Source organism: Ambystoma mexicanum, chromosome 1p, assembly GCF_040938575.1.
Source record: "Ambystoma mexicanum isolate Mex_15411 chromosome 1p, UKY_AmexF1_1, whole genome shotgun sequence".
Classification (NCBI taxonomy): Eukaryota; Metazoa; Chordata; class Amphibia; order Caudata; family Ambystomatidae; genus Ambystoma; species Ambystoma mexicanum.
Genome location: NC_090921.1, coordinates 1,505,263,525 through 1,505,277,151, shown reverse-complemented (window position 1 = coordinate 1,505,277,151; position 13,627 = coordinate 1,505,263,525). Strand labels below are relative to the sequence as shown.

Sequence of the window (13,627 nt, the reverse complement as noted above, 5' to 3'; positions counted from 1 at the left end):
AGCTGGCTCAGGAGATTCTCCTGGAGATCTTCGCCCTTTGGGGGACCCCTCAAGTGGATCGCTTCGCCTCCAGTGTCAACCGGAAGTGCAAAAGGTTCTGCTCGCGGGAATTTCCTCCAAGAGGAGCCTTAGGAGACGCGTTCGTGGTGGAGTGGTCCTTCCCACTCCTGTAGGCGTTTCCTCCAGTCCCCGTCATCCCGTAGGTGATGCAGAGGTTACTCAGGTTCGGTTCCCGGATGATCCTCATTGCTCCGGCATGGGCCCGGAGGACATGGTACCCGGACCTTCTCGACCTGTCCATCTGCCCTCCACGTCGTCTTCCCTACCAAGACGATCTGCTCTCACAGGAGGGGGGGGGTCAGGTTCTCCATCCAGAGGTCAGATCCCTCAACCTTCATGCTTGGCTTCTGAAAGGGTGAGGTATAAGGATTGGGACCTCCCTGAAGACGTGATGGAGGTGTTGCTTTCAGCCAGGCGGCCAGCAACAAAGTCCCTGTACTGTTGGCGTTGGAGAAAGTTCTGCGACTGGTGCAGGGTTAAGAATGTGGATCCTTTTTCATGTGACATTCCTGTAGTTCTGTCTTTTTTGCTTTCTTTGGCCCACAGGGGCCTGCTGGTGGGTACCATTAAAGGTTATCTGGCGGCGCTGTCCATATTTAAGCGCTCGTCTGAGGAGTGTTCTTATTTTAAAAATCCTTTTAATTTCTCAGTTTCTGAAAGGGCTCACTGAATGTGTTTCCAGGTGCCCGGTTGGGATTTGAACCTTGTTCTCAAGTTTCTGATGGGTGCTCCATTTGAGCCTTTACATTCTTGCCCTTTGGACTGTTAACTCTTAAAACTGTGTTTTTAGTTGCGGTCACTTCCGCTCGCAGAGTGAGTGAGTTACAGGCACTTTCAGTTAAGCCACCCTTCACTGTGTATCATAAGGACAGGGTTGTCCTTAGAGTTCGTTCTTCCTTTCTTCCGAAGGTGGTGTCGGAATTTCATTTGAGCCAGAAGGTCATTCTGCCGGCATTTTATCCTCCTCCGCATCCTGGCAAGGACGAGGAGAGGCTCCATAAGTTAGACCCTAGGAGAGCTTCAAGTTTCTACATTTCACGCATGTCCCGGGTGAGAGTGGACGGTCAACTCTTTATTGGTTATGCTGGAAGGCGTTTGGAACAAGCTGTCACTAAGCAAACTTTGTCTAGATGGATTATCTTGGCAATTTCTGAATGTTACCGCTTGGCGGGTAAGGACCCTCCGGTAGGCTTGCGGGCCCATTCCACTAGGGGTATGGCTGCCTCTACTGTCCTGCAGAGGGGTGTTCCTATTCGTAACATCTGTGAAGCAGCCACTTGGGCTTCGGTCCATACTTTTGTACGTCACTACTCCCTAGATTCCATCCATGGGCAGGATCTGGCCTTTGGCAAGGCGGTCCTTTTCTCTGCACTTTGATTGGGCATTCTAAATTTGTATATTCTAAATTATTTTCCCACCTCCTTTCGTTGGTACTGGTTTGGGAGCCTGTCATAGATTTGGAATACGTCGGAGGACCCAATCCCCTCGAAGAACAAGTTACTCTCTTACCTGGTAACGTTCTTTCGATGCGATGGTCCGACGACATATTCCATATCGGTCCCTCCCTGCCTACTCCGCTACAGAATTTCTTTTGCGATTGCAGCTTACGTTTCCGCAAGGCTTTCTGTGGTCATACTGGCAGAAGATTGGTGCCACACGTTCTGGGGAAAATACTGCAACTGAGGCTACGGGCGTCGTGCGTCCTACTTATAACATCTGGTGACATCGGCCGTCGGAGGAGGTCCTCCAGGACAGTGTATCGAAGGCATCGACGCAGGACGCAGACGCCGAAAGATTTTCCGTAGCAGCACAGCTCTGGTGATTACTGTCATAGATTTGGAATAATTCGTCGGACCATCCCATCGAAAGAACGTTACCAGGTAAGAGAGTAATTTGTTCTTTCTTGCATGTCAAGCTATAATTTTCTATTTCTCAATTCTATAATACTTTTAATAGTTTATATGTATTTTAGTCTCTTAAAGCTATTGAAGCAGAACTTGTATTGGATTAACATTCTATTCTAGGCACTGAACTACCGCTATTTCTTTTCTTTCTTGAAAGAAAGGCTAAAGCCAGCAAATGACAAGGATAAACGACGTCACTTTTCCATTTGTAGTTCAGTGTATAGGCAGGCATCAATATGCAGAACCTTAATGTAAAAATAAACATGAGTAGTGCACATTTGGCCTCATTACGAGTCTGGCGGTAATCGAGCCGGAAAAACCGTCAGATTACCGCCGGACTCGTATTACCATTCCGCCTCTGTGATTCCCGGAATTACCGGGGCATTATGACCCCAGTGACCCGGGAATTACGGAGGCGGAATTGTGTAAGTCCCCAGTCCCATGGAGTCCCAAAGGACTCCATGGAGATGGGGACAATGGAAACACCGGTTCCGTTTATGACGGTGCAGTGTTTCCATTTCTGCCTGCAGGCGGGTGGTGTTAAACCCGCCAGGTCAGACCTGGCGGGAGTAACACCTCCCACCTGCAGGACTCAATCAGCCGGTCCGGAAAGAACGGTGGCAGCGGGTTTACCACCATCGTTCTTTCCATCCGGCAGGGTCGTAATGAGGCCCATTGTCTTTTGGGACCCAGTCCCTTTGTTTCTTGTTATATCAATAAAACTTGATATTGGCCCTCATTACGACCCTTGCGGAAAGCGACTGACCGGAGCGCCACAGCGTAAATAGCGTTTCCGCCATTGCACGAAGGAGCAAAGTGCGGCCCATTCCGACCCATCGGGCACGAGCACCACGCCACGGCGGAAGTGCAAAGTCCGCGATGGCGGAAATGACCCCAAAACGGCCCACACCGCCGCCGTACGGCGCCCTAGGTGCAATACCGCCACCCCTCTTAGCGGTCACCGCAGTGTGCGCCTACCGGAAAGTACGGTGACCGGAAATATACGGAAACGGAAGTTAAAACATGGGCCCGGAACGGGAAACATCCCGGCGTACACCTATAAAACCACTAAAACCACACAACCACTAAAATCACTACCCTGAAACACACCCCAACCCGTCACCCACCCTAGCGAAACCAAGACAAATGGGAAAAGTAGCGAAGAAAGCGTGCGACCGCAAGCGGCAGGTCCACTTCTCCCGCGAGGAACTCACCGTGCTAACAGAGACCCTCCAGGAGAATGCTGCCGTCGTCTTCTCCACGCAAATGACCAGAACGGCACTTGCAAACAAGAAGACCATATGGGCTCTGGTGGCACAGCGGGTAAGTGCGGTGGGGACCGCACCCCGCACCCCACAGCAATGCCGCAAGCGATGGGACGACCTGCGGATACGCGTCCGCAGCATACTCTCTGCCAACCGCAACATTGCCACAGCCACCGGGGGAGGTCCTGAATCACCCATCAAGTTGACCCCCTGGGAAGAAATCTGTGCCTCCACCATCGGAATGGAGAGCATAGAGGGAGTCGGAGGGATGGAGAAAGGAGTGCAGACATCCGAAGATTCAGGTAGGTGGGCCAGATAAAACAATGCCAAATCCACACAGTCCATCCATGTGAAGTACCATGCGTCCACATAGTGCAACAGAAACACATGTCCAGGAGAACGGCCACACACATCGGCCTGATAGCGCACGTTAAAACCCACAATAAATACATAAATAATTAAAAACCCCTAATACACGCACTACACGTGCAGCAGGCACACCCTAACTGCAGGCTGCCAAACAACTGCACCCTCACTCCACACACAAATCAAAGCACCTCCAAGGACCCGACCCAAATCACCCTCAGGTACCACCCCAATGCATGTGATACAATGCCATTCCAATTCCCACAGACCCATCATTAACCCTCGCCCTCCTTTACTCCACCACAGGGTCCGATCCAAACGACGAGCTACAGGACACCCCTACCAGCAAACCTGCAAAGAGGGCCAAGACCAACGGCCAGAGACCCTCCACCTCAGCTGCACGCATCAAGACACGGCAGCAGCACAAATCAGGTGGCAGCACAGAGGAGGGAACATCAACAGGCACCCCAGCAGCCAGCATGCCCACAACACCACCACCACAGGTCCCCCCAATGGATGCCACAGAAGGCACTGCCTCTGGTGGCAGCAGCACCATAGGTGACACCCCATTGATGGCAGCATGCTCCGACACAGAAAACGGGGATGTCGAAGTCAGATCCATCCATGACCTGTCCCAATCCCCCTGTCTGTCCCATCCCGTACAACATGAGGATACCACGCAGGGGCACCCACAAGACAACGACTGGCCATCCCCCACAAGCCCTGTGGCAAGGCAACATGAGGACAACAGCCCCTCTGTGACACCCCCGCAAATGGGCATGGCCCAGCAGAGGCAACAGTCCCTCGACAAGTTAATCGTGCAACAGCAGCAAATGGCCACGCTCCTCAAGGACCATGCCGATGAATGTGGGGGCACTAAGGCAGACATAGAAACATCAACTGAGACACTTAGGGCAGAAATGGAGAGAGGCACAGAGACGCTAAGGGCACAAATGGAGAGTAGCACCGAGAGCCTGAGAGTCCAAATGGAGAGAAGCACCGAGAGCCTGAGGGGGGAACTGCATGCGACGTCCAAAGACGTATGTGCCGAACTTGCCGCAGTGCGCCGTGTGCTCACTGAGCTCTCGCAAACCCTTAGGGACATGCATGGACGTGAGCAGGCAGACACATCATCCGTTGCAAGTTCCGTCCAGGGCAGCCCCCAACGTAGATCTGGAAGGAACCTGCGCTCCACAGGCAGGGGTGCCCCTGATACCCGCAGAGGGGGCTTGCAATAGCGACAGCCCACTGACAATGAGCATCTTTGGACACTGGGGTTCGGGGGGGAGGTAGGAGGGTGGAGGGGGTGTGTTGGGCTCACTTGGGTGGCGGGTCGATAGGGTGTTCAACATGACATCACATATGCCATATAAAGTGCACGATCAACCAATGAGATGTGTGGACATTGATTTTTGTGTACTAGGCCATCATAGGCGTACAGTCCATATTGTGCATGTCCCAGACACGCACAGTGCCACGAGTCCCGTGTCCATGTATCAGCCACCAGGCGTGAGTGCTAGAAGCATACATCAATGAGATGCTGACGAATGTCACGGGCCTCCGGTGCCTCGCAGACTCCATGAGGTGCTGCCACATCCCCACCCTCATCATGACCATCATCAGGTGCTTGCAGTTCTGCGTCAGGGGGCATGGGCACATTTCTACGTACGCACATGTTGTGGAGCATGACACATGCCATCACCATCTTTGCAACCTTCTCATGGCGGTACAGGAGTGCCCCGCCAGACCTGCTGAGGCAGCGGAAACGAGTCTTCAGTAGGCCGAATGCCTGTTCAATGACTACACGGGTACGTGAGTGGGCATGGTTGTAGTCCTCCTCATGCTGGTCCCGTGGGTTCCGGACTGGTGTGAGGAGCCATCTCTTCAGTGGATATCCAGCATCACCTGTATGTGGACGAGAAACCTATGATGTGGAATGCCATTGCTACGTACGCACACCCCCCCCCCTTCCTGCCAGGTCATTGCCAAATCACATTCCCCACATAATCATGCATGTAATGAGACTCACCGAGTAGCCAGGATCTGTTCCCTGCGTGTCGCTCCATGTAGCGTGGTATTGTAGAGTTCCTCAAGACCATAGAATCATGGGTAGATCCAGGGAATCGGGCACAACAATGTGTAATGATCCTGTTGGAGTCACACACCATTTGTACATTCAGGGAATGAAATTGTTTTCTGTTGCGGTACTGGGCCTCCATTGCATGTGGGACGACCAATTCCACATGGGTGCAGTCGATGGCACCAATGCAACCCGGTATGCCGGCAAGTGCATGGAATCCCACTTTTGTGTTGGTAATTTCCTGCTCCGAGCGTGGTAGAGAGATGTAGTCGTCTGCGTGCTGCAGGAGGGCATCGAGCACTTGCAATAGTGTCCGTGAGAACAGTGGCTGAGAAATGCCATGCAACTGTCCGACTGTGTGCTGGTAGGTGCCTGTGGCCAGGAAGTGGAGTACAGACACCACCTTCAGTAGGGGTGGGATGGCGGTTGGGCTATCTATCATGCTGACAAGGTCAGCCTGTGTCATGTCCACAATGGCGGCTATGGTGTCCCGGTCCAGACGGTAGAGGGTGTGGATCTGCTCATCAGTGAGGTTGAACGGATGTGCTCGGAGGCGTGGGATTGCGGGCTGCCTGCGTGGTGGTAGTGGCTGTGCTGGCGGCCCTTGCTGGCCCTGCCTTGCCCTCCTCCTCCTCCTGCGTCTCCTTCGTGCGGCCGGTTGCAGTTGGTGTTCGTCTTCTTCTTGGAGTTGGAGTAGTTGCAGTGCTATCAGGTCCCCCAGGGCCAACATCGCGAGTCCTGCCGGTAGCATTTCGGTGTGGTTGTGGGAGGAGACTGGCTGTGCAATTTGTGTTTTCAGGCTGTATGGCCTCCACCTGTGGTGATTAATTCCACCTGTGCAAGCTGCTCTCCCCTTTGGCCGAGCACGTCCCGCGCACAACGCTGCAAATCTGGGAATGGCATCTTGCTATTGCAATCATGTATTTGTACCCGATGGCCGTGTAACATTGGTTGACATGTTCATTCTGCTGTGGTCCCATTGTTGCACATACTATCTGTGCAGTCGCGAACAGACTTGTGAAGGGTCAGTGGAACGTAGTACTCGAGTAACGGTGGGCCCTCATGCATCACTTTACCGAGTTGCAATGACGGGCGGGGCGTCCCATTTGTGGGTGAAGGCAGTTGACATTTTCACACACAGCCGCACTCGATGGAATAATTAGTGATTTCAAACGGCCACAGATGCCTTTTCGGCGTGATGTTGCAAATGTGGAATTCCAAGGGCGGCGCTTTCGGTTTCCAGCTAGCGGCGAGGAGATGCCCACAGGTCTGACTGCAAATATAACGTTCTGTTGTTCAATGTCCTTGAGACAGGGCCCATGGCGAGGAAGCAATGATTGATATGAATAGTTTGGGATGCGCAATTGCTACGTGGGCGATGAGGCCGGCCGTTCCCAGATACATGTTACTGTGGATTTTGCAGGCTGCATAACGCACAGACTCAATGGATGTTTCTAATGTTATGTGAGTAATTATTCAGGCGTTTTGATTCCGGGATGAGGGAATGATGAATGGATGCATGGGCAGGTGATTTGATACAGAGTTTGCCATGTACAGGGCTTCTTGGGATCTATCCGCCTCCCCTACGCTATGTGATGCAGGGCTGCCATGGTGGGACCATCGTCTATCTGGCCTTGTTGAGCCCTCCCTGTCTCGACACGCCCTCAGACACTTGTGTCCATGCACATTAACATTCCCATCTGATGGATTCTGTTTTGACAGACGCATGCACAGGTACACTCGTTTGTGATGGTGTTTGCACCTCGATATAGATGGTTAGGAGTCGCAAGTGGTTTTGGGGTGGTGATGATCCTTTGGAGTGGGCTAGCATGCATATGGCTGTGGATTTCGTGTGATCACTGAAGTGAGTTGTTGGAATGTAGTTCTGATGGCCATTCTGTTCTTTTTCTTTTCTTTTGGTTGACAGGTATCTCCTCCCCTTTTGCCACTGCCATCTGTATGCCACTCCTGCAGATGGGTTTTACTCCCGACACCTGCTGCTTCGTGTTAATCAGTGGAGCAGCATTACGATCTTATGGGACGATCGCCAATGGCCCACATGCCCTTACGCTGTACTGGTGGCTCGGAGCAACATTTCGGCCTTTCGGCTGGACTAGTGCCTCCCCATTGGGACGGCCCTGCGGTTCTGTGCGCTTCCATGTTGCCTTTTCGTACGTGAATGTGGCTCTGTGTACCATGAGGGAACAGGACGACACACAAGTAGTGGCTGGTCATTTCTTGCGGATGCAGCCCACAATGGTGATTGGTGTTTAGGAGTTCATGGCCTGATGGCTGTATGGGCTTGGTGACTTTGATGTGCATTAAATTTCTATTCTGATTTGGCCCGTGTAGCGTTTTTCTTTGCAAGTGATGTGGCATATGCCTATTTGGGGGGCGATGTATTGTGAGGAGATCTGCATTGGGTTCCAGCTTCGGAGTTTAGTTGCGTGGTACTGTACTGGGCGCGTTTGCCTACTAAGCCCGTGAGGTCAGGGATGGGGGCTGCCAATATGACAGTTTGAATGTTGTCATGCTCAGGGGCGGGGGATTGGGTTTTGTGTAACAGATGCCGGTCAGCCAGGTGGACTGGTGGAATGATGTGATTCTCGGAATATGGCTGGTCACAGGTGCCTGTGTTTGCGTGCGTTTCTTGGTGGGGGACTGTGGTCATGTCCATTGGGATGGCTTCTGTGTTCGTGCCATCTGTGCCCTGCAGCTCCCATTGGCCCCTCTTGTGTTTCTTTTGTTCGTTGCCATGCATGGGTGACTTGTACATTTCAATGGTTGCATTGTGGCTTCATTGCACCTACGGGGAGTTGTACTTTGTGGGCAGGGAGCGGTGTACAGGCACTCAGTGGGGCCGTTTACGGTTGATTCGCGATGCCGTACTTCTCACCATGGCGGAATGGTACATTACGCCATGCCTGATGGCGTTAGGTACATGTCCGCTAGGGTCGGAATTGGCGTACCGTTGCGCCATGGTGGTGTTTGCGGTTTCGCATGGCGCGCGCGCGCGTGCTTGGTGCAGTTAGCGTTGGCGTTCACTACGGTGTCGCTAATGGCTTCGTACTTTGCGGTGACGGGTCATAGTCGCACCGAGCGCTATTCGATGGCGGTATTGCATTTCCGCCATCGTTTTCCGATTTCCGCAAGGGTCGTAATGAGGGCCATTGTGTCTAATTGGATTGTTTGATTGTGGTCGGATAACTAGGGTTCTGCTGGGAAACTGAACTTTAATATACATAGGGCCTCATTACGAGGATGGAGGTAGCCATGGTGCTATTAGCGCCATGGCTGCCTCCATACCGGGCTCCAATACCGGGTTCCCGCAATGAGGAATTACCGGGTCATTCCGACATTGGAGGACCCAGTAATTCTTCCTTGCAGGAACCCATCCCCATTCCCATTTGAGCCCCCATAGGGCTCAATGGGAATGGGGAGGGAGCTAATAACGGCGCTGTCAATAACGGCCCGTTATTAGCTCCCTCTTCCCTCGCGGGACCTCGTAATCGATGCTCCCGTAATGAAGGGTGCCAGTCCCGTACCGGCACGCTTCATTATGGGAGCACCAGGGTTATAATGAGGCCCATGGTGTTTCATCTGTCACAAAAGCTCACAAATAAATTACTTTGTTAGCCTACAGAACTTGTTTTTTTAATCAGTTCTTTACGGTACCCATGGGTACACGGAACATGCAACATATACATACACACACACACATAACTAAGAGGCAACAATATTGTGTTAATGTTAAATATGTGAAGTCATCATGAAGCAAGACACAGACAACAGATTCAAAGTTCAAATAAAATACTTGTATTAACTTAAATGCCAGGATGGTGTAAGGCCTAACTTGCCCTATGCTAAGGTGGGATTTCCCTACCGAAAGAAATTAAGGATAGTCTGAGTCAGTAAATTCAACTGAAGTCTGTCTGTGTCCATAACCTATACCTGCCTTCACAACTAATGCTAAACAACGTGTGGGGATGCAAACAACCAACTAAGCAGTGTTCCAAAATAAAGTTCTGAGCTTCCCTTCCCCAAGTTCACGACAGTTCCACAAAGTCTCAGGGTTCCCTTGCCCAGGAACACAGTTCCAAACAGACCTCAATGTTCACTTCCCCAAGGCAATAACAAGTTCACAAAGTCTTAGGTTTCCCTTCCCCAAGGCATCAGCTTTTCCAGCTTGCCAGTTCACACTTTGTTCTAGTCTCTTAATGTTCAAAAACCAGTTCCATTTCAAATTCACACTCCTTCTGATTCCTTAAGAGTTTACATTGACTGTTCTCTACTTCTTTGACTTCAGCAATCTCTGTCATGCGTATCTGTATGTCTCCTTGGCTTTCACAAACAGGCAATCTTTGGTCTAGGCGCAGTTGTCGGACCACACGGTCACCCATTTCAGGTCACGCAACTGTTAACCCTAGGCTTTCTTGCCCACACAGGTTTCTCTGTCACTGCCCCTTTGTTTTGGGTCATTTTCACTTTAGTTTCTCCTTGCCAGTCTCTTGGCTTTGCCACAATGTGTTCTTTTCATACAGTTCACTCTGTGCTGTCTACTTTCCTTCACCACATTACATTCATAAGCTTTTCAAAGCTTTCCTTTAGTTCGGTATTCAATAATTCTTTATTCACAAGACTGTCTCTTATAGTTCAACTTGCTTGTATAATACCTTACTTTGGGTTCACTTTTGCTTGCATATCTATTTTCATTCACCCGGCAATTACATTTGCCTCACAATAGCCCCACGAGTGCCCCGGTACAAGTGTTCTCTTTTGTTCACTCACCGGACCCTGGTGGCTCCTCTGGGCATCATCTTTCCTTGCTCTCTGCTACACTTCCACGTCTCTGTAACGCTGCGAGACACGCTCACACTTTGGAAACCTCTCTGTGGGTTGCTGATAGCTTCACTCACCACTCACGGACACTGCCGGTAGCTTGCAGCACTGGGGCCTCTTCCGTGTCCCACAGCTCTATCTGTGGGCATTCGACCAAGGAGGCTTTAACATCGGTGACCATGCCGCGGCCCTCCGCGGCGTTGCAGTTTCTCCTGGATATTTGCTGCCATCCTGGCCTCCAGACAGGACCCTCCTCAGCAGCCTCTTTCTTGACAGGAATTCCCTTTCTCGCAGGCACGACACAGCCGGCCTGGCTTCTCTCCTGCTGGTCTCCCCTCTAGGGATATAGGTGTGAGGAAGTCCTCAGGTTTCTCACCCATAGCACTTTACATAGGAAAATGATGAAGACATTTTCCACTGTAACAAGTTCTTGTACAAGCAGTTTTACCACCTCTGGCATGTAATGGATCCGGCCTGGTCGGCACACTCCTGATAATTTAAAGAAGGTTAGTCAATCTTTTCATGCTCACAAGCTGAAAAGTTAATACTTTTTGCATAACGATTTCCCTTGACCCAGACCCAAAAACACCTAGACCTTTATCCTTCTGTGCACCCCAAAATCATTTTGAAAGTCTGACCCGTGAAACCCAAGATTTGTACTATAAAAAAATGTAATATTGCTCTATATGCAATGGGCACAGAGGGTCAACGCAAAAGAGCAGGACTTGACAAAGCCAATTGTTTTGTCATGGTTTATTGCATTTCACATTTGTAGGCAAGAATACCATTAACACCCGGGCCCTACACACATAATTTCAAACACCTCTGCAAGTTATTGGTTAAAGGAACACAATGTAAATAATGGCTTTAGTGAAAATACATCTGTTCACTACAGTGTAAAAAACGTATTTTTATAGTTTGTTTTGTGGAACATTTAAAGTAACAGTGGTGATGGCAGGGATGAGCTATGGTGGGTGCTATCTGTGCACAAGGCGGTTAATGGTGCCTTCTTCTTCACTGATCAGCAATATATAAAGAAATCCCCCTTAATGGTCCCCGATTCGGGGCTTGGGACGACAGGACTTGGGATCAACTTTACCACCAGGGCCAACTCAACTATTATACGTGGAAGCATGCAAAGAAGGTTTTCAGCTTTCAGGCTCAGCTATTTAGATATGTTCAAATCAGACAATATTTCTCCCATCCGCGTAATAAACCAGGAGGTAGAAAAAAGACTAAATTAGATGATAGCGATCCATCAAGGCCGAAGATCTCCACATTGTAAATTGAAGGTGGCTTTCTTAGACATCCCTATGTGACAATATGTGAGGTAGATTTGGGTGCCCTGGTTGAATCATCTTCTGTGGATAGCAAAAGGCTAAAACATGGGGGGGACATCATGAAGCAATGCCCAAATTAAGAAAAATCACGTCATATTGGTTTCCTATAATACCTTACCCCAACACAATTCAACAAAATATATCCCACCAAATTACCTTTCCGCTAGAGATACTTGTTGGCATAGTTTTCGGTTTGTGGGACTATTGTATGGCCTGACCCATTTGGAAGAGAGAAATTGTCCCATGTAAAAATACATTGCAAATGTTGATTAGCTTTTTGAGCTATGATGTTTTTTCTGTAGGATGTGGATTCCCAAGATGTTAATATCGGTTACCAAGCAGGAATAATATTGTATCTCTTCATGGCTTTTTTCACTCACCCATTTCCTCACACCCCACCCAGGCATTTGAGAGAATGCTAGCTATGAGTAAAATCACTATCGCGCTCAATGATGAAACTTCAGTGTATAAAGACATGGTCCTATTCAAATCCTGTAAAATATTCAGACAAATGATTTCACTAGCATGTGTAATAGGAGGTCCATAATTGTCATTTGCATTATATTAATGGTTTCTTCTAAGATGTTCCCCATCCAATTTACCTGTGATGCTAATTGCATCAGCTCAAAGTCCTTAACTTATATAACAATGTTTTATGTGCCTCTGCTAAAATGTTTGTTTGAATTAAGTAAATTGTGAATGCCAGACCCTACAAACTAGGTCTATCTTTGCTGAATTAACGGGTAGCCAGCAGAATATTTGGATTGACTTTATTTTTGTAACAATTTAATTGCAATTTAAATACTATTCACAAAGTAGGATAATCAGTTGGTTTTACGATTTACTACATGCATAGATTATTCACCTGAATTTTGGAACTGCAAGCACAGTTCCATCTAAATTGTTGTCACTTTTTTGTGTTAACAATTCTTACAAGCCCAGTTGTATCTTTCCATTCCGGTTTTAGGTAGAAGACCTTCAAGACAAGAATCGCAACTTACATGCACAACTACGCCAGCATGGACTGGAAGTAATCATCAAGACCAGTACCCACTGATGAACAGGAAAGAAATATAAGACTGATGAGTGTAGTGATTCGAAACATCTCTTTTGAGGAATGAGACTGCAGAATATCACAGAAGAGAGTTGTTGTGAAGAAGAGATAGACTTTAAAATCAAAGATACAAGATGGTTTTGCTTTTTCTTTTCATTTTTTTAGATTTTGTTTTACTCCTGAATTTGTTGCTATGCATATTTAGAGTAACAACACTAACTAGATCAGAGAATTGCCGCTCTGAGTAAATCGTTCATGCATTGCGCATTGTTTGCTTTTAGAATAGAAATTGATGGGAAATTAAAACATTGATGCAATTTGTTTAATGGGAATGCAACTGCATTCATTTAAAAGCCGTCTCTGTAATATTTTATTTCCGTAATTTAATATGCGCTTGGAGAGATTGTACTTTTACTCTTTGGCACAGAACGAAACCTTACAGAAATAGGCCTTTTTATGTTTGTGTTTTGTTTTGACAATAAATATGGTGCAAATAGTATTTTCCTTGTTTGTGTAGCCTTGGTTCAGATAGTTTACATCAAATCTGTTCAAGGGGCATGTCGATTGAATGGCAGTTTTCAAGTACTCTGTAGCTCACAAAATCGAGACATGGTAAAGATTTACAGTGCATAATAAAGAGCAAAATGTCAGGAACCTTATAAGTCTTCATGAATATTGCAATCTCTTAGCCTTTGATAAACAAGTAGACATTCTAATAG

The 13,627-nt window shown here is 48.7% G+C and overlaps 1 protein-coding gene across 4 annotated transcripts in view; it reads left to right on the top strand.

Moving 5' to 3' along the window:
* USF1 (upstream transcription factor 1) overlaps positions 1 to 13,407 on the top strand; it is a 1,351,219-nt gene extending 1,337,812 nt beyond the window's left edge. For 3 of the 4 annotated variants that reach the window (XM_069607201.1, XM_069607199.1, XM_069607200.1), the window contains one exon: positions 12,822 to 13,407. In XM_069607201.1, coding sequence (XP_069463302.1) covers positions 12,822 to 12,911 — 90 coding nt within the window. In that variant the 3' untranslated portion in view covers positions 12,912 to 13,407. The remainder of the gene's footprint in view (positions 1 to 12,821) is intronic. The other variant, XM_069607202.1, reaches the window with a different exon arrangement.
* The last annotated feature ends 220 nt before the right edge of the window (positions 13,408 to 13,627 follow it).